Genomic DNA, 23391 nt, shown 5'->3' with positions numbered 1-23391 from the left:
TTCATTTTAGCGTCTGAGCTGTTCATTAGTGTAAGTTGATTCATCTGGAGTAATTCACTTTGTCAGGGGATGTTTAATGTTGCTTTCTGTTTGACTGCATGTGGTCATATTTATGATCTAAAGCACTGAAATCCAAGACTTTCTTCCTCTACATCGTTGTTTAATTGATAAAACCCATTAGAATATCAAACAGGCAGTGAGTCACGTGGGAGTCGACTCATTGATAATTAGTCAAATGATCCTACATTTATTTAATTCACCTTCCATCCGTCATTTATGCTTAGATCCGTAGTTATATATTCACTGTTGCCATGGTTACCTCAGAGATTGCTCTGTTGTTGTATCCACCTCATCTGTTATTGTTTAGCATAAACGTTAGCCTCTTCGAATATTCCTGATGCTTGTTGCCGTGGTTGTTATCCAACATGCTTCTGTTTAGAGCAGCGATTCATGTATTAGGTTAGAGATTACCCGACGTAAGAAAATATCGCTCTGATCTGCAACGAGTGTTTTCCGTCGCCGTCGTGACATATTTTAAATGCGTCCTGTTTGTGCAGATTACCTGAAGCCTGTAGCGGCAGAGGAGAGGAGGATCGAGGAGGAGGAGAAGAAAGTGAGGGAGGAACAGGAACGCATAGCTAAACAGCTGGCTGAGGGTAAACGCACACAAATAAATATAAATGTGTACACACACAACTAACATGATGGCATGGTTTCTGATATCACAGTATTTGTATTTAAAAACAGGATTTAAGAAAGAATTCCAGGGGAGGGGGGATATTATGCTTCTAAAAATATCCAGTATAGAGGATTAAATGTTCTCCTGTGTGTAATATATAATTATATTGTATTAAAAATGAATCAGAACTTTATATCAGGTGAGGCTTCATCTAACTGGGACACAGAGGGAATGAGGATAAGTGTTGTCCCTGATGAATATTGTGGTTTTATCACACCTGATTTATTTTTTCTCTCTCTTTCTCATCTACCAGCAAACGAAGACACGATCCTGAAGTGAGCGCTCTGGAGTGTGTGCTGTGTTTATGGACCCGTTCTCTGGGTCTCGCCGTTCTTCTCTTCATCACACACCTTCCTCTACATCACTTCCTGCTGTTTTACAATGAATAAGTTTTGTGTATTAGTAAAATCACGTCACAATCCATGACCACGTGTAGACCCGAGTCTTTCTTTTCCTCACCTCGTCCATCACGCAGCTCGAACCTGAGCTGTACTAGCGGTCTCAGAACGCAGTGGAGTTAGTGTCTAATGTTCATTATTACCACCTCAGTGATGCACTAGAGCTCTTCAGACGTGTTAAATCATGATTTTTCCCAGAAATAAAGTGAAATGAGTCTGGCACTGAGATCAATTCAGTATCACATACAGCGGGAGTATTTATAGATTAATAAATAAATCATTTAACCCAATTATGAATTCAGTTGTGTGTGTGGTTTATAAAAGCTTTGCGTAAGTGTTCCTTAATGCATCAGTTCCAGTGTAACAGAAAAAGCCATTCGTATCCCATCAAGAAAATCTGACCCTGCCTCACCGAACAGGCTGCACAGATACTAGTCCAGGCTCTTATCTCTAAACTGGACCACTGCAACTCACTGCTTTCAGGCCTCCCAGCAGCTCCATCAAACCCCTTCAGATGATTCAGAATGCTGCAGCACGCCTCGTCTTCAACCAGCCCAAGAGAACCCATGTCACACCCCTCTTCATCTTCCTCCACTGGCTTCCTGTACCTGCCTGCATCAAATTCAAGGCCTTGATGCTCACCTACAATACCCTGTCAGGAACAGCACCCTCCTACCTCAACTCTCTCCTGAAGGCTTACATTCCCTCACGCAATCTGCGATCGATTAGCGACCAACGTTTAGTAGTTCCTACTCAGCGTGGCTCAAGGTCCCTTTCCAGAACCTTCACGCTAACTGTTCCTCAGTGGTGGAATGAACTTCCAACCTCAATCTGGACCGCAGAATCTCTCACCATCTTCAAAAAACAGCTAAAGACCCACCTCTTCCGTCAACACTTAACCAACTCATAAAAAAAATAATAAATAAAATTGCACTTACACCTCTACTCTGTGCACTTTGCTTCTTCTGGAACTCAATGGATCTTGTATGGTAGCACTACTTGTACTGTTCTCTGCTTGATATATCGCTTTGCTTGTATTTTTCTCATTTGTAAGTCACTTTGGATAAAAGCATCTGCTAAGTGAATAAATGTAAATGTAATGTATCCTTCAGGACAGCCATCTTGTGACTGACAGAAATACAAGGAATGTTCTGGAAAGTAGATTCACTGAGTGAGCATTTAATACAATTATAATTAAATATAAACACCTTCATTACATCATGAACAAAAATCTAGACTGAGTCAGGTGTGTGTTTCCTCATCAGCAAAATTCTGTGTATCTCTCAGTAGGACAAAACTGTCCGGCTCGTCCCCAGAAGTCTACGCCTCTCACTCTGTACAATCCACACACATCCAGGCTCTCTGAAGGAAAAAAACAAGAAGAAAATGTCTCGCACACACAGGTCGATGTGTGGTTTCATTTGATGTGGGTTCCAAGTTATAATCTCTAACATCTGGACTGAGATGCAGCTGTTTGAAAGCGGTGTGTGTGTGTGTGTATAAAGTAGTAGAGCTTACCTGGTGAGAAGGTGTGTGAGGTGAACACTGTGTCTCTGAAATTGATCCTCTGAAATATAACTCCGTCTTTGGAGAACTCCACTTCGTACGTCTTCACGCACCTGCAACCGAAAGGTGAGACAGGGATGTGTGAAGAGAACATCTGCAGGTGTAGCATAGGACAAGAGTGTGATGTTTAACACTATTAACATAAACTCAGAACTCATGAAGATCAGACTTTGTGCCGACGTCGTGGTCCTTCCACACGATGAGGACTTGGCCTTTTGTGATGGACACGAAACGCAAACCGTTCACCTGCACAACAGGAAACATCACACAACAATCACAATAATACACACGCACACAGTAAATAATAACGGGAAACACACATTGGTGTTCACCTGTCCAGGTGTGTGTGTGGGTCGAGCACAAAGGTGGATGAGCAGTATGGAGGGAACAGGAAGCTTCACTCTCAGAGACAGATATCCCTGGGCAGGAACAGGGATGGGGCCGTCTGTCTGAGCATCCTGAAAACATACACACACACAGAGCAGATGTGTAGGTGTCTTGAAATTCAAGTAATGGTGTGTGTGTGTGTGTGTGTATTACCTCTTGACCCCTGAGCTGTGCGAGTTGTTGTAGTGTAGGATAATCCGGGCTGCTCATCTGCCTCCACACTTCATACGGGTTACTGACAACGTTATCCATGTAGCGCATCACATACATCACATCTGCAGTACACAATTTCAACATCAATATTACCTCTACATTTACCTCAGCGTTACCTCTACATTTACCTCAGCGTTTCCTCAACATAAACTCTACATTTACCTCAGCGTTTCCTCAGCATTACCTCTACATTTACCTCAGAGTTACCGCTACATTTACCTCAGCGTTACCTCAGCGTTACCTCTACATTTACCTCAGCGTTTCCTCAGCATTACCTCTACATTTACCTCAGCGTTACCTCTACAATTACCTCAGCATTTACCTCAGTCTTACCGATACATTTACCTCAGCGTTTCCTCAGCATTATCTCTACATTTACCTCAGCGTTTCCTCAGCATTATCTCTACATTTACCTCAGCGTTACCTCTACATTTACCTCAGCATTTCCTCAACATAACCTCTACATTTACCTCAGCGTTTCCTCAGCATTATCTCTACATTTACCTCAGCGTTTCCTCAGCATTATCTCTACATTTACCTCAGCGTTACCTCTACATTTACCTCAGCGTTTCCTCAGCATTACCTCTACATTTACCTCAGCGTTACCTCTACAATTACCTCAGCATTTACCTCAGTCTTACCGATACATTTACCTCAGCGTTTCCTCAGCATTATCTCTACATTTACCTCAGCGTTTCCTCAGCATTATCTCTACATTTACCTCAGCGTTACCTCTACATTTACCTCAGCATTTCCTCAACATAACCTCTACATTTACTTCAGCGTTACCTCAGCATTACCTCTACATTTACCTCAGCGTTACCGATACATTTACCTCAGCGTTTCCTCAGCGTTACCTCTACATTTACCTCAGCGTTTCCTCAACATAACCTCTACATTTACCTCAGCGTTTCCTCAGCATTACCTCTACATTTACCTCAGAGTTACCGCTACATTTACCTCAGCGTTTCCTCAGCATTATCTCTACGTTTACCTCAGCGTTACCTCTACATTTACCTCAGCATTTCCTCAACATAACCTCTACATTTACCTCAGCGTTACCTCTACATTTACCTCAGCGTTTCCTCAGCATTATCTCTACATTTACCTCAGCATTACCTCTACATTTACCTCAGTGTTACCTCAGCATTACCTCTACATTTCTCTCAGCGTTTCCTCAGCATCATCTCTACATTTACCTCAGCGTTACCTCTACATTTACCTCAGCATTTCCTCAACATAACCTCTACATTTACCTCAGCATTTCCTCAGCATTATCTCTACATTTACCTCAGCATTTCCTCAGCATTATATCTACATTTACCTCAGCGTTTCCTTGGCATTACCTCTACATTTCCCTCAGTGTTTCCTCAGCGTTACCTCTACATTTACCTCAGCGTTACCTCAGCATTACCTCTACATTTACCTCAGCATTACCTCTACATTACCTCTACATTTACCTCAGCATTACCTCTACATTTACCTCAGCGTTACCTCAGTCTTACCGATACATTTACCTCAGCGTTTCCTCAGCATTATCTCTACATTTACCTCAGCGTTTCCTCAGCATTATCTCTACGTTTACCTCAGCGTTACCTCTACATTTACCTCAGCATTTCCTCAACATAACCTCTACATTTACCTCAGCATTTACCTCAGTCTTACCGATACATTTACCTCAGCGTTTCCTCAGCATTATCTCTACATTTACCTCAGCGTTTCCTCAGCATTATCTCTACATTTACCTCAGCGTTTCCTCATCATTATCTCTACATTTACCTCAGCATTACCTCTACATTTCCCTCAGCGTTACCTCAGCATTACCTCTACATTTACCTCAGCGTTTCCTCAGCATTATCTCTACATTTACCTCAGCGTTACCTCTACATTTACCTCAGCATTTCCTCAACATAACCTCTACATTTACCTCAGCGTTTCCTCAGCATTATCTCTACATTTACCTCAGCATTATATCTACATTTACCTCAGCGTTTCCTTGGCATTACCTCTACATTTCCCTCAGTGTTTCCTCAGCATTACCTCTATATTTACCTCAGCGTTACCTCAGTGTTACCTCTACATTTACCTCAGCGTTACCTCAGTCTTACCGATACATTTACCTCAGCGTTTCCTCAGCATTATCTATACATTTACCTCAGTGTTTCCTCAGCATTATCTCTACATTTACCTCAGCATTACCTCTACATTTCCCTCAGCGTTACCTCAGCATTACCTCTACATTTACCTCAGCGTTTCCTCAGCATTATCTCTACATTTACCTCAGCATTTCCTCAACATAACCTCTACATTTACCTCAGCGTTTCCTCAGCATTATCTCTACATTTACCTCAGCGTTTCCTCAGCATTATATCTACATTTACCTCAGCGTTTCCTTGGCATTACCTCTACATTTCCCTCAGTGTTTCCTCAGCATTACCTCTACATTTACCTCAGCGTTACCTCAGTCTTACCGATACATTTACCTCAGCGTTTCCTCAGCATTATCTATACATTTACCTCAGTGTTTCCTCAGCATTATCTCTACATTTACCTCAGCGTTTCCTCAGCATTATCTCTACATTTACCTCAGCATTACCTCTACATTTCCCTCAGCGTTCCCTCAGCATTATCTCTACATTTACCTCAGCATTATCTCTACATTTACCTCAGCATTAATATCAATAACACAGTCAACATGAACATCATCAGTAACCTCGACAATAACAGTTATGGTGGTTTATTTGGATTCAGGTACCAATCCGGAAAAAAAATGCTGAGCCAGTGTTAGTAGTATATAGCTGAATATAAGTGTGTGTGTGTGTGTGTGTGTGTGTTCAGGTACCAATGTGTGAGGGTGCTCCAGTGATGTTCAGTGTGACAGTGTCTGAGTTGTTGGAGGTGACGTTGTCTCTGCAGTTGTACAGGAGCACGGTGCTCTGCCAGCTGTCAGCAGAGTGTGTGTTAGTGTGTGTGTGTTGGGGTGTGTGGACGCTCGCCAGCACACCCACTGAACTGTCTTCCTGAGACCCTCGTGTCACCATGGTAACCTCCACCTGCTGTTCACCTGCACAAAATAAAGAAACATTTACATCAATGTAGTGAAGGTGCGTTTCTCTGTTTCCGTGGTAACATCCCAAACCACAAGCTAAGTCTTTTATTGCCAGCTGGGTGAGTATTTGAGCTTCAATCTTCTCCACATTCTTACGGCTGCAGTGCGCTAACTGCAGTTTTGGGTCACCACATGAGCTAAAATGTTTTACGTGTGTTAGCGTTAGCGGTGTAACGGTGCAGCACCTAGCAGAGCGAGCAGGCCCATGGCGGTGAGGACGGGTTTGCGTATGAGCTGGACATGAGGTGTGTGTGTGTTGTTGATCTGGAAACGGGCGGTTAGCGTGCGCTGGGTGAACTGGTGCGGATGGTAACTCAGGAAGGCGTTGTCGTTGCTCAGCAGCGTGAAGTTGATGGTGTTGTTCAGGTCAGCGATGAGCAGGTCCTGGTGCTGAGAGATCACCTACACACACACAAACGCACAAAACATGAAAAGTGTGTGCACTTTAAATGACTGAGTGGAATTTTTTAAGATTTTAATCCATCAAACTGAACCTGGTTATCTCTCTCTCTGAACTCCTGAAGCACTATAACCCAACCTGAACATTGTGAGAGCGGGACGCTTATCCTGAACCTTCTCATGAACACACAAACGTACAGTATGTGAGGGCAGTGTGTGTGTACCTTCATCACCATGGCGGCGTAGGTGACGTCAGCGCGCCAGACGAGTGGTTTGTTCCAGCCGACGAGTGGATCGGCCTCGTCATTGTAAACAGGAAGTGAACGGAACAGAGGGAAGCGCCGCTGGATCTCCTGCACCGTGTCCTTCAACTGCTGTAGGATCGGGAGCGTACCACCTCCACCCTGTAACACACACACACACACGCTCCACCAAATGCTTCAGGACTGGTACAGTAGCACCTTCACTTTGTAACACACACACCTTCTTGTGCAGAGCGATGTAGTGGAGGATGTGTGTGTCGGTGTGTGTGTCGTGGCAGTGCTGCAGTAAGGCCCAGCAGTATGGAGAGTGAGGAGGAGTGTGACACGAGTCCCCCGGACCACCGAGCCTCAGATACACACTCGCATTACGCAGACCGGCCAAACACGCATCATAGTAGTTCAGGAACCCTGAGAAAACACACACACACACACACACACACAATTAAAATGACACGCACCCATTTCCATTTCCTTTCACCTCTTTTATGTTTGGTCCGTTACCCTGGATCGTCATGGTGACGTTGTCGAAGTCGTGATTGTTCGGCTCGTTCCACGTCTCAAAGTTCCACTGGGAGACGATGTCCAAGCCGTACTTCTCTACACACACACACACATTTTTGCATGACACACCACATGAGGTCAAAGGTCACTCCGTGTCCTTCCTGGGTATCTCACCTATGTATCTCTGAGCTATGAGGTAAACCAGTCGCTTCCACTCAGACACCTGGGTTTTATCCTCGAAGTCGCTGAAGGTGTTGTTGACGCTACCCATCAGCTCAAAGCCTGCCGGAAAAACACACACACACACACATAGACAGTAAGGACAGGTTTCAGTGGTATACTGAAGGTGTGAGGAGGATCAGAGGTCTCACCGGGCTGCAGGCCGTTCTGCAACAGCAGCTCCATCAGCTCATCCAGGTACGTGAAGTTGTAGTGATATTCACCATTTCTAATCCTGAATAACACACACACCCACACACACACACACACAATCTTATAATAAGAGTCAGTAATGTACTACAGAAGTGTCCTGTGTTTACAGTAAAGGTTTTGGCACACTCACCGTGCAGAAACGAGCTCGAGCAGCCAGTGGATCCTCACCTGCTGCAGGCCTGCATGTGGCACAGAGCCCATAAGAGCCAGGTTCAGCTGCTGGTCTTTACTCAGGTCATACAGGTGAGCACTGGTGTGTGGCTGTGGAGGGCTACACACACACACTCAAAACGTAATAATAAGCAATAAACAGCGTCCCTCTTACCACAGCAGACTGGCAACAACTAAATATTTTTATTAATGCAAGACGTCATACTTTTTATCCATTTATAGTTACATTTAATGTCAGTGAAACAGGTTAGTTCCTGTTAACCATATTAACAATCACACGTTTTTAATCCGTTTATTATTAGATTAGACTTATTATCGGTGTAGAGGTTAATAATGAGTGTGTGTGTGTGTGTGTGTGTGTGGTCTCACCAGAAGCCGGTACTCCTCCAGAAGTGTGTGAGGTTCCGGACAGGTTTATCAGCCCTCACCTGCACCTCCACATCCACATGCCCCTCCCCCTCCGCGCCACACACTGAACACACCCTCATTAACAGCACTATAGTAAAAGCCCACACGCAGCTCGCGCCGCACATTTCCGTGTCCGCTTTCTCTCACACTCCGAAAAACAAACCCGCAGCTCTCTCCAGCCGCATTAAACCCTTCATAAACACAACAGAAACTATTCTACATGATAACTCCGTGTTTTAATATAAACACTTCACACTGACAACTTCCAAAGCTCCTCTGCTGTTCCGGCACTCGTTTCAAAACAACATGACGTCATTTACAAGCGCCGAGAGCGCCGAGAGCAAACCACGCCCACTTCTGAAACACGACACTGAGAAACGGAGTAAAGTCGGGTTTGTGGATGTGTTTGGATCGATAATGTAATAATGTATTATATATATGACAGCGAAAACATGTATTACAACAAAGTATATCATTTTATTCATTTATTTTTATTTTATTTGTATTAGAACTAGTAGTGTATAGTAGAAAGAAATGCAGCTATTTCTGCAGTTTTAGTTTAGAAATGAGAAACTACACTTCACTCTCCACTGTTACACATGTTCAACTTACATTTCACTTCAATACGTTTTAAAAACTTTATTTTAGTATTTTAGCAATGCTGAATTTGACCCATTTTGCATAAGTATCCTAAATATATAACGTTTTGGCTGATTGAAGTGGAGCATTCTGTAATTTTCCAAGCAGAGAATAAATGCGACTCGGCCTGATGTTACAGTGAGGTTTATTTAAAATGAAATTAACAGTCAAACAAAACAAAACATGACTTTCTTTAAAATATCAACTCAAATACAACAGTTCATCACAATGTCTTTTACATGGTTATTTCTAGCTGTACAGAGGGTTCACTCCACACTCCTGATTCTCTCGAATAACTTAAATAACTCCGTCTTTAAAAAGTGCAAATTCACAAGTCATACATGGCAACGGCACGAAAACCACATCCGCCCAGGGGACGGTTCACATTTCACCTGTGCAATAATCACACCCAAGTCTTACTGAGGGGGAGGGGAGAGGGAGAGGGGGAGGGGAGAGGGAGAGAGAGAGAGATAAAGAAAAGGAGAGAGAGAGAGAGAAAAAAAGAGAGATGAAGAGAAAGAGAAGGAAAGACTATGATTTCTGTTGTGCTCCTGTGCTGCTCTGTGTGTTGCTCTCTGGTTTTGCGATCTGGTAGGTGATGAGATATTCTGGAAACGCCTGAAACACAAACACACACACACACACACACATTGTATACCACACAAACATTAGTGTGTCTGTAGTCAGCCACAAGCTCCACCCACTGCAGTACAGAAGAACACCAAAAGGGAGGAGTATATATATATATATAGTGTGTGTGTGTGTGTGTGTGTGTGTACCTGCTCTCCCCTGTAGATGACGTACTCGGCGTAAGCCAGGCCGTTCACACTGGGCCTCCCGATCACGGAGTGGTGAGCAGGAGGAGCGTGAGCCATCTTCATCGCACTGAACTGCAGGAATGACTTCCCCAGAGTCACCCTGCAGAACAGCATCTGCCTAGAACACGAACGAACACACACACACACACACACACACACACACGTTCAGTAAGAGCCGCTACTATCCACAGTAACAGTAAAGTAATAATAATAATAATAATAATAATAATAATAATAATGTCTCTCTGAGGGGGGCGTGGCCTCGCTCACCTGTGGCACACGTAACAGGAGCGGTCTTTGTGGGTGGGGCATCCCGTCCCCCCTCCGATGCCGTAAACGTACTGGTTACTTTTGGAGGAGTTTTCCGCGAAGTAGATCCCGGCTCCGAACATGCCGCCGATGTAGGCGTGGCGCTCATCGAAGCCTTTATGGATGATGGCGTTGATGAAGGGAGAACCTGAACACCGTACCGCACAATAAAACACAGCCAGAGTCACAAAAACGCTTTAATAATAAACAGTGTGTACAGAGTGTGTGTGCGTGTGTACCGTGGAACAGCATGCGCTCGTTCTGGTGGTTATGGTTCTCGTCAGAGATCTCCTTCTGGCGGTGTGCGTAACGCTCACGCAGCTTCTTATTCACCACCTTCTGGATCTGATAGTGAACAGTAGAGTATACAGAGTCAGAATGGACTGTGTGTGTGTGTGTGTGTGTGTGTGTGATGATGATGATGATGAAGATGATGAAGCACCTTGATGATGTTGTATCGATTAAAAACTCCTCCTGCATTTCCTCCGTCTCTGTGCTCGCGGATCGTGCTCTGCATCTGTTACACACACACACACACACACACACACACACAAAGCATGAGTGTGTGTTCTGAGGAGCGGCAGGGTGTGTGTGTGTGTGTGTGTGTGTGTGTTATACAGGAGTAAACAGTGAGCTGTACCTCCTCCTCCACAGACTGGAACTCTTTGTCGTCAGGAGGCAGGTCGATGAGCACGGTGCCCTGAGCGGTGCAGTGGAAGGCCAGGTACGGATTCGCACCTGACACACACACACACACACAAATTAGTCTAGTCTATACAGTAAATGCATGTATTGCAGTGTGGGAGTCTTATCTTGAATGACTCACGTCTTTAACAATAAAGTGTGTGTGTTTGTGCGTGTATGTGTGTGCGCGTGTGTGTGTGGGTCTGTGTGTGCATGCGTACTCACCCTGCTGACCCCCCAGCAGCCTCTCGAGGCCTTTGAGTAGTTTGTGTCTGTGTCCATAAGCGTTTATCCCGATCTCCTTGAGCTCCTCGTGTCCCATATCAGCCAGTACATCCAGAGTGATCTACACACACACACACACACACACACACGGTGATGATACACACTGTACACAGCAGATTAAACCTGGCTGTAGTGACACTGAGCTGTGTGACGCCTCACCTGTTCCCGCTCGAATATATCTCGGAGGTGTTCGAGACCCAGACTGTTCAGGAACTGACTGATGTTCATATCCAACACGGCCACTGCACAGGAAACACACACACATCCACGCCATTTATTTAATTTCTCTGTCCCCGACCCCCCCCCCCCCCCCCCAAAACTGGTTTGATTTGTTATAGGACACGAACACATCACTTGTATTCCCTTTTCTCTGCTTTATTTATTGGAATAGAGCAGAAACCCCGCTGTGACCTTTATAATAAATGACATGTAAACACACACACACACACACACACACACACCCACACACACACACACACCCTCTCCTTCCTTGCGCTCAGTCCCCGTGGCCCCGTCGGCCCCCCCACACGCCCCGTCACTCAGGTTGTCGATGCTGGAGGCGGGGGAGATCAGACTGGCACTCAGCACTGTGGCCTGAGGTTTCAGACAGCTGGGCAGAGAGTCAGGAGGCATGGCGTCCATCAGCAGAGCACGGATATCATCCGCCTGGTGGGGGGGGGACAGAGAGAGAGGGAGGGAGAGAGAGAGAGGGAGGGAGAGGGAGGGAGAGAGAGAGAGAGACAGAAGGAGAGAGGGGGGGGGGAGAGAGGGAGAGAGGGGGGGAGAGGGAGAGAGAGAGTGAGACAGAGGGAGAGGGAGGGAGAGAGATGACTTGGATGCAAACAACACAAGCGTACACCAGTGTGTAGAGTGCTAGACACACTACGTTAGCGTACCGTGGCTAAGTCCAGCGCGGTCTGTCCCTCCTGGTTCTTCATGGTGGGATCGGCGCCGTGAGCCAGCAGCAGCGCGCACAGCTGTGTCCTCCCTTTCTGAGCAGCCTCGTGCAGCGGCGTGAACGCCCACTTATCCGTCGCGTTCACACACGTGTTGAACTTGATCAACAGAGCTGCTATGTCCACATGCTGCAGAGAGAGAGAGAGAGACCATGAGAGTGTTAGGGATGAGTGAATAGAGCAGGATGAAGGTGATGAAGTCGGTGTTCGGCACCGCAGTGGCGTTTCTCACCCCGTAGGAGGCGGCGTTGTGCAGCGGGATCAGACCTCCTTTATCCTGCGCATTCACATCCGCACCGTGCTCCAATAGGTACTCCGCCACCTCCAGGTTATTGTAGCCAGCTAACACACACACACACACACACACGCACACACACAATCAAAAATAACAAACAACCAAACAAACAAACAGGGCAAATGATTTAAACACTGCTTTAAACAAACGTTATGTACACACAATAAAGATGATAAAAACGTGTGTGTGTGTGTGTGTGTGTATACCTGCGAGGTGTAAGGGTGTAGAGTTCCTCCCCTGCGTGTCTCTACAGTTGATGTTATCACTGGAGCACAGTTTTTGGACGCGGGCGAGGCAGCCCTTCTTGGCGGCGTCCAGCAGGGCGGCGTCTCCACGCAGGAGGTCCTGGATGTCCGTGTCCCCGTCCTTCACCATGTCCAGAGCCACATTACCGTCCCGGTTCTTCTTTGACGGGTCAGCACCATGCTACAACACACACATACACATACAATGGTGAAGTCAAACACACTTGAGGAGACACGACCTAAATAACTCCTACACTATAAAGTGTGTGTGTGTGTGTGTGGTAGTTTACTTTGAGCAGCAGTTTACAGATCTCATATTTGCCCTTGGCAGCAGCTTCGTGCAGTGGAGTGAACTTCCACAGATCAGCTACGTTCACCGACGCTCCATGACGCACCAACAACTCGGCTACTTCATAGTGACCGTACGAGCAGGCGTTATGGAGAGGAACCAGACCTCTGAGAGAGAGAGAGAGAGAGAGAGAGAGAGGTACTGAATAAACACTGCATGAGTATTGTGATGGTAATGATTGCACTAAATAACGTGATGATGAAGGTCTGACCCCTTGTCCTTGGCGTGTACATCAGCTCCGTGCTGCAGTAAATACTCCACCACCGCCACACGGTTATAACCAGCAGCGAAGTGCAGCGGAGTGGAGTGACGTCCTTCCAGGTCACGACAGTTCACGTTCTGAGGACAGCACAGTTGCTGCGCGCACACACACACACACACACACACACACACACACACACACACACACACGAATATACAGTGAGTCGCAGTTCAATTCAAATTTTGTCATCACCAAATTCAGATTATTCAGTGCACGCGCACACACACACACACACCTTCACCGTGTCGAGGTCTCCCGCTTTTGCTGCCTCAAGGAAGCGATAGTCTGCGTCAGAGTTTCGAGTTGGAATGTTCTCTGGATCAAAACAACAAAAGCAACACAAACACAAAGAGTACGTTACAGTGAGGCTCGTTCCCACCCACCAGCTAACTCCTCCCAACACACCACAGCTACAACACACACGAGCTTACAGACCCCACACACTGGCCGGCGTTGCTGCGACTGACCCGGAGTGTTGGGGTGTTGGTGTTCTTACCGCTGAGGATCTGCTGCACGGCTTCGTTGCCCATCTGAGCCGCGGTGAACCCTTGGAGAGAGATGATTGACGGGTCGGCGCCGTAGCTAAGCAACAGCCGGCAGGTCTGGATGTGACCGGCCAGAGCAGCTCTGTGCAGCGCCGTCTGACCCAGAGTGTCCACTGCGTTCACCTACACACACACACACAGAGGATTTTCAGAGTTGTAGGGAGCATATATAGTAATGTGCTTGTGTTCAAATCATTATTACACGTGTGTGTGTGTGTGTGTGTGTGTGTGTGTGTGTGTGTGTGCATGTACCTTCGCTCCGTGTTTCTGCAGAACCTCCAACACGTCGTTATGAGCTCGTTCTGCAGCCATGTGGAACGCAGTCATGAAACTGTGAGGGAACACAAGTGTGAGATACAGAGTGATGAGCAGTGTGTGTGTGTGTGTGTGTGAGAGAGACTCACTCTTTGTTCTTCTCGTGGATGTTGGCTCCTTTGCGCAGCAGCAGTTCTGTCGCCTGTTTGCGTTTAGGATGAGGAGACGCCACAGCACAATGCTACACACACACACGAATAACAACGCACATTTATAACAGAACTAAAGGAGTCTGTAAAACTAACATACGATAGCTTATTTAAATAATGAAAAATATTCCTTATAAGGAATACAAGGAGATATGAATATGCATGAATATGTAAATCAGCTCTGAATCTGTTTAATGTGAAAAGTCCTGAGGAAGAAAAATATTAAACTGGAGTTTACCAAAAAATCACGTTTACAAATTTGACTCAAACACACAAATCCATCAAATCAGAAACAGCATCTTGGAGAAGTGTGTGTGTGTGTGTGTGTGTGTGTGTGTGTGTGTGTGATACCAGTGCGCTGTCCTGAGAGTGAGGGTGTTTGAAGTTGATGATGTCTGGTGGAACCTTTTTCACCTTCGTCATGTCGGCCTCGCGCGCAGCCTGGAGCAGGGAGTGACCTTTGAACTCATCTGAGAAATTTATAAACAAAAAAAGTCTTTAATTACATAATTTATCAGATATCTACAGTATATATATATACACATCTGGAGTGTGTGTGTGCGCATGTGTGTGAGAGTGTGTGTGTATGAGACACTCACAGGCGAGTCTGTCGCGGAGTTCAGGTGTGTGTGTGTGTGTGTGTGTGTGTGTGTGTGTGAGACACTCACAGGCGAGTCTGTCGCGGAGTTCAGGTGTGTGTGTGTGTATGAGACACTCACAGGCGAGTCTGTCGCGGAGTTCAGGTGTGTGTGTGTGTGTGTGTGTGTGTGTGTGTGTGAGACACTCACAGGCGAGTCTGTCGCGGAGTTCAGGTGTGTGTGTGTGTGTATGAGACACTCACAGGCGAGTCTGTCGCGGAGTTCAGGTGTGTGTGTGTGTGTATGTGTGTGTGTGTGTGTGTGTGTGTGTATGAGACACTCACAGGCGAGTCTGTCGCGGAGTTCAGGTGTGTGTGTGTGTATGAGACACTCACAGGCGAGTCTGTCGCGGAGTTCAGGTGTGTGTGTGTGTATGAGACACTCACAGGCGAGTCTGTCGCGGAGTTCAGGTGTGTGTGTGTGTGTGTGTGTGTGTATGAGACACTCACAGGCGAGTCTGTCGCGGAGTTCAGGTGTGTGTGTGTGTGTGTGTGTGTGTGAGACACTCACAGGCGAGTCTGTCGTGGAGTTCAGGTGTGTGTGTGTGTGTGTGTGTGTGTGTGTGTGACACTCACAGGCGAGTCTGTCGCGGAGTTCAGGTGTGTGTGTGTGTGTGTGTGTGTGTGTGACACTCACAGGCGAGTCTGTCGCGGAGTTCAGGTGTGTGTGTGTGTGTGTGTGTGTGTGTGTGTGACACTCACAGGCGAGTCTGTTGCGGAGTTCAGGTGTGTGTGTGTGTGTGTGACACTCACAGGCGAGTCTGTCGCGGAGTTCAGGTGTGTGTGTGTGTGTGTGTGTGTGTATGAGACACTCACAGGCGAGTCTGTCGCGGAGTTCAGGTGTGTGTGTGTGTGTGTGTGTGTGTGTGTATGAGACACTCACAGGCGAGTCTGTCGCGGAGTTCAGGTGTGTGTGTGTGTGTGTGTGTGTGTGTGTGTGTGTGTGTGTGTGTGTGTGTGTATGAGACACTCACAGGCGAGTCTGTCGCGGAGTTCAGGGGTGTGTGTGTGTGTGTGTGTGTGTGTGTGTGTGTGTGTGTATGAGACACTCACAGGCGAGTCTGTCGCGGAGTTCAGGTGTGTGTGTGTGTGTGTGTGTGTGTGAGACACTCACAGGCGAGTCTGTCGCGGAGTTCAGGTGTGTGTGTGTGTGTGTGTGTGTGTGTGTATGAGACACTCACAGGCGAGTCTGTCGCGGAGTTCAGGTGTGTGTGTGTGTGTGTGTGTGTGTGTGTGTGTGTGTGTGTGTGTGTGTGTATGAGACACTCACAGGCGAGTCTGTCGCGGAGTTCAGGGGTGTGTGTGTGTGTGTGTGTGTGTGTGTGTGTGTATGAGACACTCACAGGCGAGTCTGTCGCGGAGTTCAGGTGTGTGTGCGAGCTCGATGGCGCTCTTGCCGTGACAGTTGAGGACGGTGGGGTCGGCGCCGTGACTCAACAGCAGTGAACACACCTCTGCCCGGTTCTTACTGGCCGCCTCGTGCAGGGGTGTGAACTGCCACAGGTCCATCGCGTTCACACATGCCCCGTGCTGAAGAACAAACACACACACACACACACACACACACACACACACACACACACACACACACAACCAATCACATCGCTCCAAACGCTACTGAGAATATCAACACTACAGAACGTACACCGAGTGTGTGGAGCACAGAGTCACGTCTCACCTTCAGCAGCAGCTCAGTGACCTCATAGTGACCGTACGAGCAGGCGTTATGGAGAGGAACCAGACCTCTGAGAGAGAGAGAGAGACACAGAGAGAGAGACAGAGAGAGAGAGAGAGAGAGAAAGACAGAGAGAGAGACAGAGAGAGAGAGAAAGAGAGACAGGGAGAGAGCAAGACAGAGAGAGAGAGAGACAGGCAGTCATTATGTGTGTTTATAAAAACTGTTCCACTTTGTGTTTGCACATCAGAATTCATGACCTGTCTTAATATGTGAGAGAATGTATAGAAGTGTGTGTGTGTGTGTGTGTGTGTGTGTGTGTGTGTGTGTGTGTGTGTGTGTGTTCATGTTCCTCACCCCTTGTCCTTGGCGTGGACGTCTGCTCCGTACTGCAGCAGCAGCTGGACGATGCGCACGCGGTTATAACCTGCGGCCAGGTGCAGTGGAGTTGACTGTAACACACACACACACACACACACACACACACACACACACACAATAAAACCTCACCTAGTCTTTAATCAAACCACCTCATGAACATTAAGTTAATCACAGGAAGGCGGTGCACAAGCCAATCAGGATTAAAGTAAAATCTGCACATTAAACACACTGATGTTCATTCACACAGAAAACTCTTCTCCACTGTAATGGACACTTCCTGTGTTAAACAGGAAGTCCACAGAGAACACACAGACACGCCTCTAACACACACAATCATCAGTCTCGCTCATGCAGCGCTGAAAGGACGCGTCATGCTCTCTCACAGCAGATCCCAGCAGAACATCAGACACCCGTAAAGATCAGACGCATCCAGCACAGGTTGGAAACACACACACACACACACACACACACACACACACACACACACCACTACAGCCCGGTCTCTGCACTACCTGCCTGAGCCAGGTGAGCACCAGGACTGTACACACATGAACCTGGGCTAGGTTTATTTAAAAGGAATACTTCCCCAAGTATTCGCCCCCTTGAAGTTGACCATGTTTTGGTGTGGAACTGAAATGGACCAGGAGAGGATTATTCAGAGAACCAAGAGGAGACGTGTAACTCTGGAATAGATCCACAGCTCAGACTCCGCAATCATGCTCTCTGGTGCTACATTTGGTGGAAACCAAACAGTCTGAGCACACATCCCCCAACCGTGAAGCATGGAGGTGGTAGTTCCGTGTTCCAAGAACGCTTCTCATCAGCAGGGACCGAGGGTGAGGACGACGGGGCACAGATACACGACAACCCTAGAACAAAAGCTGCTCCTGGCTGCCACAGGAGAACCACCCCAAGTGTGCTGAGAAACATACGGCGGCTGTTAGAGCGGTCGAGTCAAAGCCCACAGCTCCATAAGATAACCTGTGTCCGACCTGACACATAACCTGTGTCCGATCTAATAGAGCTCGAGCAGAACAGGTGAAAAGATCAGGATCCAGATGTGTACAGCTGACCGATACACATCCCAGAAGACTGAGCAGGACTGAAACACTCGCCAAACTCAGTTCCAGGTTCTCTCTCTCTCTCTCTCTCTCACACACACACACACACACACACACACACACACACACCCCCAACACCCAGCATGCATTTAGTATCAGAACATCTGATTCATGATTGTGTGTAGAATAAGGAATTATGGAAAATATCACAAATCAAACATGTAGATTTTATATGTATTAAGCATCACGACATGCCAACTGCGAGCACACACACACACGTTGTGAGGTCTGAGTGACGGCGTGCAGGACGACAAGCTCGAGCACAAACATGACATTCTGATTGAAAACACACACACAGTAAGCAGGCAGGTGCAGATCTCCTATATAATACATCCCATAATATACACTCCATCACATTTACACTACAGCGCTGCTGAATCTGGATTCTGATTGGTCAGAAGGGGTTGAATCAGTTCCTGTAAGTAGCACCGCTGTAAATCACAGGTTTATATTAGCGCGCGTGTTCTGATACGTTATCTGATAGTCAGAGGAGTTACACGACTCCGAGATTTCTCTGCAACCCTAACCAGCTGCACGTTTATTACTTCTTCACGTCCAGATTTCCTCCAGAATTCTCCTCTCGGGGGATTATTACTGACAACTTTACCCCATCATCACACGCCTCCAAACCAACTCATAAACATGTTTAACGTTTAAAAACGTCTCGTTTCAGAGCGGCGGGGACGGGAAACGCTCCGGGCGTGTCCAAATAAACCAGAACTAAACCAGTGCAGTTACAGTGCAGTTACAGATCAACTCATAACAATGAAGAAAAGAAACATCAGTAACATGATCACAGTTTAAATCAACAGGGTGGTTTTCAAAATAAACTTACCAGCATTTTTTGTGAAGTTGACTGAAAGTAGCCAGAAACAAAAAATAAAAAAGGAGCAGAACGTAAGAAAATTAGGCCTAAAATCCAACAGTGACATCACAGCTGTAAGAGACCTCATCATCATCATCATCATCTAGTACAGTCATGTTTTCTAAATCATAACTCTCACACACACTAACCAAAATTATCATTTAATCATTCACAGCAGTGTGGTCGCCATAGCAACAAGTCATCAGGAGAGACGATCAGCTGTCAACAGTGTGTGTAATTGTGATACGATGTGAACACACCACTACATCTCATCATCAGAGTGTAATACACAATAACTCTGTGTGTGTGTGTGTTTGTGTGTGTGTGTTTGTGTGTGTTGTCACCTTGCGACCATCGCTTGCGTGACAGTTGACATTGAGTGGTGTGAGAAGAGCCATCAGCTTATCTTCATTTCCACTCCTGAGGAGAAACCCCCCACACACACACACACAGTTACACAACACAAACATGAAAACATAAAATCACTGAAATGGAAACGCTGTGACACACACTCACCTCGCTGCCTCCAACAGCTCGTCCTTCTTATACTCACCTGCAACACACACACACTCTTACTTAATGGTGAGATTAGGATAAAAGATTGTGTTAGTGTGTGTGATCAATATAGTGTGCGCGCGCATGTGTGTAAGCACTCTAAATGAGTCTGGGGAAAGTAAGTGTGTGTGTGTACCAGTGAGCACACTCTTGGCTGAAGGGTCTGCCAGGTCCAGAGCTGATTTGCCGTCAGTATTTCTGATGTTGGGGTCAGCGCCATGCTGGAGGAGGACTGAAACACACACACACACACACACACACTAAAATCACACACACCTACAGGTAGGTCATCTGTCTATTACTAATAGACCACAGGCTCCACCCACAGTGTTACTGTAACCAATCAGATTACAGTTCACTACAGAAACATCACTTTCTCTCCTCCTCGGTGTCTCTCTCTCTTTCTCTCTCGCTCCAGTACTGTAAGCGCAGTGTCTCACTCTCTCTCGCTCCAGTACTGTAAGCGCAGTGTCTCTCTCTCTCTCTCTCTCTCTCTAGTACTGTAAGCGCAGTGTCTCTCTCTCTCTCTACAGTACTGTAAGTGCGGTGTCTCTCTCTCTCTCTACAGTACTGTAAGCGCAGTGTCTCTCTCTCTCTCTACAGTACTGTAAGCACGGTGTCTCTCTCTCTCTCTACAGTACTGTAAGCGCAGTGTCTCTCTCTCTCTCTACAGTACTGTAAGCGCAGTGTCTCTCTCTCTCTCTCTACAGTACTGTAAGCGCGGTCTCTCTCTCTCTCTCTACAGTACTGTAAGTGCGGTCTCTCTCTCTCTCTCTACAGTACTGTAAGCGCAGTGTCTCTCTCTCTCTACAGTACTGTAAGCGCAGTGTCTCTCTCTCTCTCTCTACAGTACTGTAAGCGCGGTCTCTCTCTCTCTCTCTACAGTACTGTAAGTGCGGTCTCTCTCTCTCTCTCTACAGTACTGTAAGCGCAGTGTCTCTCTCTCTCTCTCTCTCTCTCTCTCTACAGTACTGTAAGCGCAGTGTCTCTCTCTCTCTCTCTCTCTCTCTCTACAGTACTGTAAGCGCGGTGTCTCTCTCTCTCTCCAGTACTATAAGCGCGGTCTCTCTCTCTCTACAGTACTGTAAGCACGGTCTCTCTCTCTCTCTCTACAGTACTGTAAGCGCGGTGTCTCTCTCTCTCTCTCTCTCTACAGTAATGTAAGCACGGTGTCTCTCTCTCTCTACAGTACTGTAAGTACGGTGTGTGTCTCTCTCTCTCTCCAGTACTATAAGCGCAGTCTCTCTGTTTCTCTCTACAGTACTATAAGCGCAGTCTCTCTCTCTACAGTACTATAAGTGCGGTCTCTCTCTCTCTCTCTACAGTACTGTAAGTGTGGTGTCTCTCTCTCTCTCTCCCCCCCTCTACAGTACTGTAAGCGCGGTATGTGTGAGAGCCTCCTCACCAATACACACGTCGATCTTGCCCTTGATGGCGGCCTCGTGCAGCGGCGTGTAGTTCCAGTTGTCGCGGGCGTTGGGGTCGGCACCCTGACACAGTAACACGCTCACCACCTCGGCGTGACCGAACGAACACGCGTTGTGCAGAGGAATCAGACCTCCGTCATCACGGGCATGAACATTCGCTCCTGTACGCAGGAGATGCTCCACCACGTCCTTACGACCAAAACCTGCAACACACACATCACAATCTAGTATTAAAAACACACACACACTCTCTCTTATGTCCTGATCATATTATACCACAGATCAATCCTCATGGAAAATCAGCACCATGTATTTATTATTTATATAAATAAAGAAGTGACTCTCATCACTCCTGCAGGGAAAGTAGATCAGATACAGAGAGAAAGTTCATCTCTACACTGCTCACGCTCGCCAGATCAAACAGGACGATTCTGACATCATCACACTCCACCAATCAGTGACCTGCACTGTTCATCGCTCCGCCCACACGCCCTTATTTGGCAACAACTCGGTAATGAGAAATAACGCTACTGTTCTACATTATCCTACTTCCTTTTCTGTAAAAGTGTTCAGGAGAAGATAAAAGTGTGGATTTATTCTGTTATAATAACACCGTACTGCCTCAGAACACTGTGTTTATAGTGTGTGTGTATACACATTATAGACCACTTTAATTCTTATTCTCTGTGGAAATGTCTTCAGATGTCCTGAACAGCAGGAACAGGTCTGAAGATATGCGGTCTGTGTGGAAGGATGATGATGATGATTATTATTATTATTATTAAAGCACAGTCAGTGTGTTTACTGCGTGAATCTCTAATTTACAGATAAATATCAACACTATGAAACATTATATAATATAATATAATATAATATAATATAATAATATCTCAGAGGAAATAGTGAAATAATACATCTAATACAGCTGCTGGGGCTCGGGAGTCGATGCTACATGCTAAGTGCTAAATGCTAAATGCTAAGCTACATGCTAAGCTAGGACATAAACAGAGCAGATCCGCGGTATAAACGCGGTTTACGGGGACCTGCGGCGAAGTGCAGCGGAGTGGACTTCCTCCCGGACACGTCCTTAGCGTTCACATTCACCGAGTCCACCAGCCGCTTGACCCGGGACACGTCTCCGTTCCTGCAGGCCTCGAACAGCTCGCGGAACGCTCCCCCGGCTCCGCAGCTCTCCTCCTCGTCGTCCTCGTCGTCCTCCCCCGCAGCGCCGGCGCCCTGAGCGCACACAGCCGGAGCTGGGCGGCCCGGAGAGGCCGCGGGAACCACCACCTCCACCGCTGCGCCGCTCTCCGCCGGACTCAAACCCGCCGAGTCCGGGCTCACTGCGGGAGTCTCCGGCGGAGGAGAGACGAGCAGGGCGCCGCGCGGAGGAGAAGGCAGCGCTCCGTGATGCTGAGAAGAGCGACGTGACACCGCCATCTTTACCCCGTCTCCCTCACCGTGTCAACAATAAACAGCTGGAGCTGCATCACTTCCGGTTAGGGCGGGGGAACATCCGGTTCTAGCAGCATAGAACACAACACAAACGTTTTAGAAATACAACACCCTCAGGGGTACATTACAACCTGAAAACTACCACAAAAATACATCTACACAGCTTTCCAGCACAAAGCTCCTCTCAGAACATGTCGTTTTATCCTCTAACAGAACATTTCATTTTATCCTCTAACAGAACATTTCATTTTATCCTCTAACAGAACATTTCATTATATCCTCTAACAGAACATTTCATTATATCCTCTAACAGAACATTTCATTTTATCCTCTAATAGAACATTTCATTTTATCCTCTCAGAACATTTCATTATATCCTCTAACAGAACATTTGATTATATCCTCTAACAGAACATTTGATTATATCCTCTAACAGAACATTTGATTATATCCTCTAACAGAACATTTCATTATATCCTCTAACAGAACATTTCATTTTATCCTCTCAGAACATTTCATTATATCCTCTAACAGAACATTTCATTTTATCCTCTAACAGAACATTTCATTTTATCCTCTAACAGAACATTTCATTTTATCCTCTCAGAACATTTCATTATATCCTCTAACAGAACATTTCATTTTATCCTCTAACAGAACATTTCATTATATCCTCTAACAGAACATTTCATTTTATCCTCTCAGAACATTTCATTATATCCTCTAACAGAACATTTCATTTTATCCTCTAACAGAACATTTCATTATATCCTCTAACAGAACATTTCATTATATCCTCTAACAGAACATTTCATTTTATCCTCTAATAGAACATTTC

The 23391-nt window shown here is 46.4% G+C and overlaps 2 protein-coding genes and 1 long non-coding RNA gene across 5 annotated transcripts in view; 1 reads left to right on the top strand and 2 right to left on the bottom strand.

Moving 5' to 3' along the window:
• The window catches only part of LOC128625523 (uncharacterized), a 2098-nt gene extending 933 nt beyond the window's left edge, over window positions 1-1165 (top strand). Inside the window, exons 3-4 of the long non-coding RNA XR_008388961.1 lie at window positions 558-656; window positions 993-1165. This is a non-coding gene — a long non-coding RNA (uncharacterized LOC128625523). The remainder of the gene's footprint in view (window positions 1-557; window positions 657-992) is intronic.
• Window positions 1166-2295: 1130 nt separating this feature from the next.
• idua (alpha-L-iduronidase) lies at window positions 2296-8899 on the bottom strand. The gene is made up of 14 exons (XM_053653912.1): window positions 8548-8899; window positions 8138-8278; window positions 7947-8029; window positions 7750-7857; window positions 7576-7671; window positions 7295-7482; window positions 7036-7215; window positions 6598-6814; window positions 6146-6367; window positions 3244-3365; window positions 3036-3161; window positions 2873-2949; window positions 2656-2756; window positions 2296-2499 (listed from the first exon to the last, which is right to left on the bottom strand). The coding sequence occupies exons 1-14, from the start codon at window positions 8709-8711 to the stop codon at window positions 2399-2401; spliced, it is 1926 nt and encodes a 641-aa protein (XP_053509887.1). The 5' UTR covers window positions 8712-8899; the 3' UTR covers window positions 2296-2398.
• Window positions 8900-9353: 454 nt separating this feature from the next.
• LOC128625518 (poly [ADP-ribose] polymerase tankyrase-1-like) lies at window positions 9354-22581 on the bottom strand. Of its 3 annotated transcripts, none has more exons than XM_053653908.1 (28): window positions 22142-22581; window positions 21077-21301; window positions 19808-19903; window positions 19633-19669; window positions 19461-19536; window positions 19087-19107; window positions 17107-17201; window positions 16753-16819; window positions 16418-16604; window positions 14789-14907; window positions 14378-14469; window positions 14226-14304; window positions 13925-14096; window positions 13664-13743; window positions 13378-13523; window positions 13108-13273; window positions 12779-12998; window positions 12510-12619; window positions 12218-12406; window positions 11801-11987; window positions 11481-11563; window positions 11262-11382; window positions 10993-11090; window positions 10795-10869; window positions 10592-10697; window positions 10314-10500; window positions 10005-10161; window positions 9354-9843 (listed from the first exon to the last, which is right to left on the bottom strand). In XM_053653908.1, the coding sequence occupies exons 1-28, from the start codon at window positions 22536-22538 to the stop codon at window positions 9757-9759; spliced, it is 3675 nt and encodes a 1224-aa protein (XP_053509883.1). In that variant the 5' UTR covers window positions 22539-22581; the 3' UTR covers window positions 9354-9756. The 3 variants fall into 3 exon arrangements, with proteins under 3 accessions (XP_053509883.1, XP_053509886.1, XP_053509885.1); XM_053653911.1 differs by having other exon boundaries at window positions 14852-14907; XM_053653910.1 differs by lacking the exon at window positions 19087-19107.
• Window positions 22582-23391: the final 810 nt, after the last annotated feature.

This window comes from Ictalurus furcatus, chromosome 22 (assembly GCF_023375685.1).
Source record: "Ictalurus furcatus strain D&B chromosome 22, Billie_1.0, whole genome shotgun sequence".
Classification (NCBI taxonomy): domain Eukaryota; kingdom Metazoa; phylum Chordata; class Actinopteri; order Siluriformes; family Ictaluridae; genus Ictalurus; species Ictalurus furcatus.
Note: the sequence above shows the minus strand (reverse complement) of the source record. Positions and strands in the feature narration are given on the sequence as shown.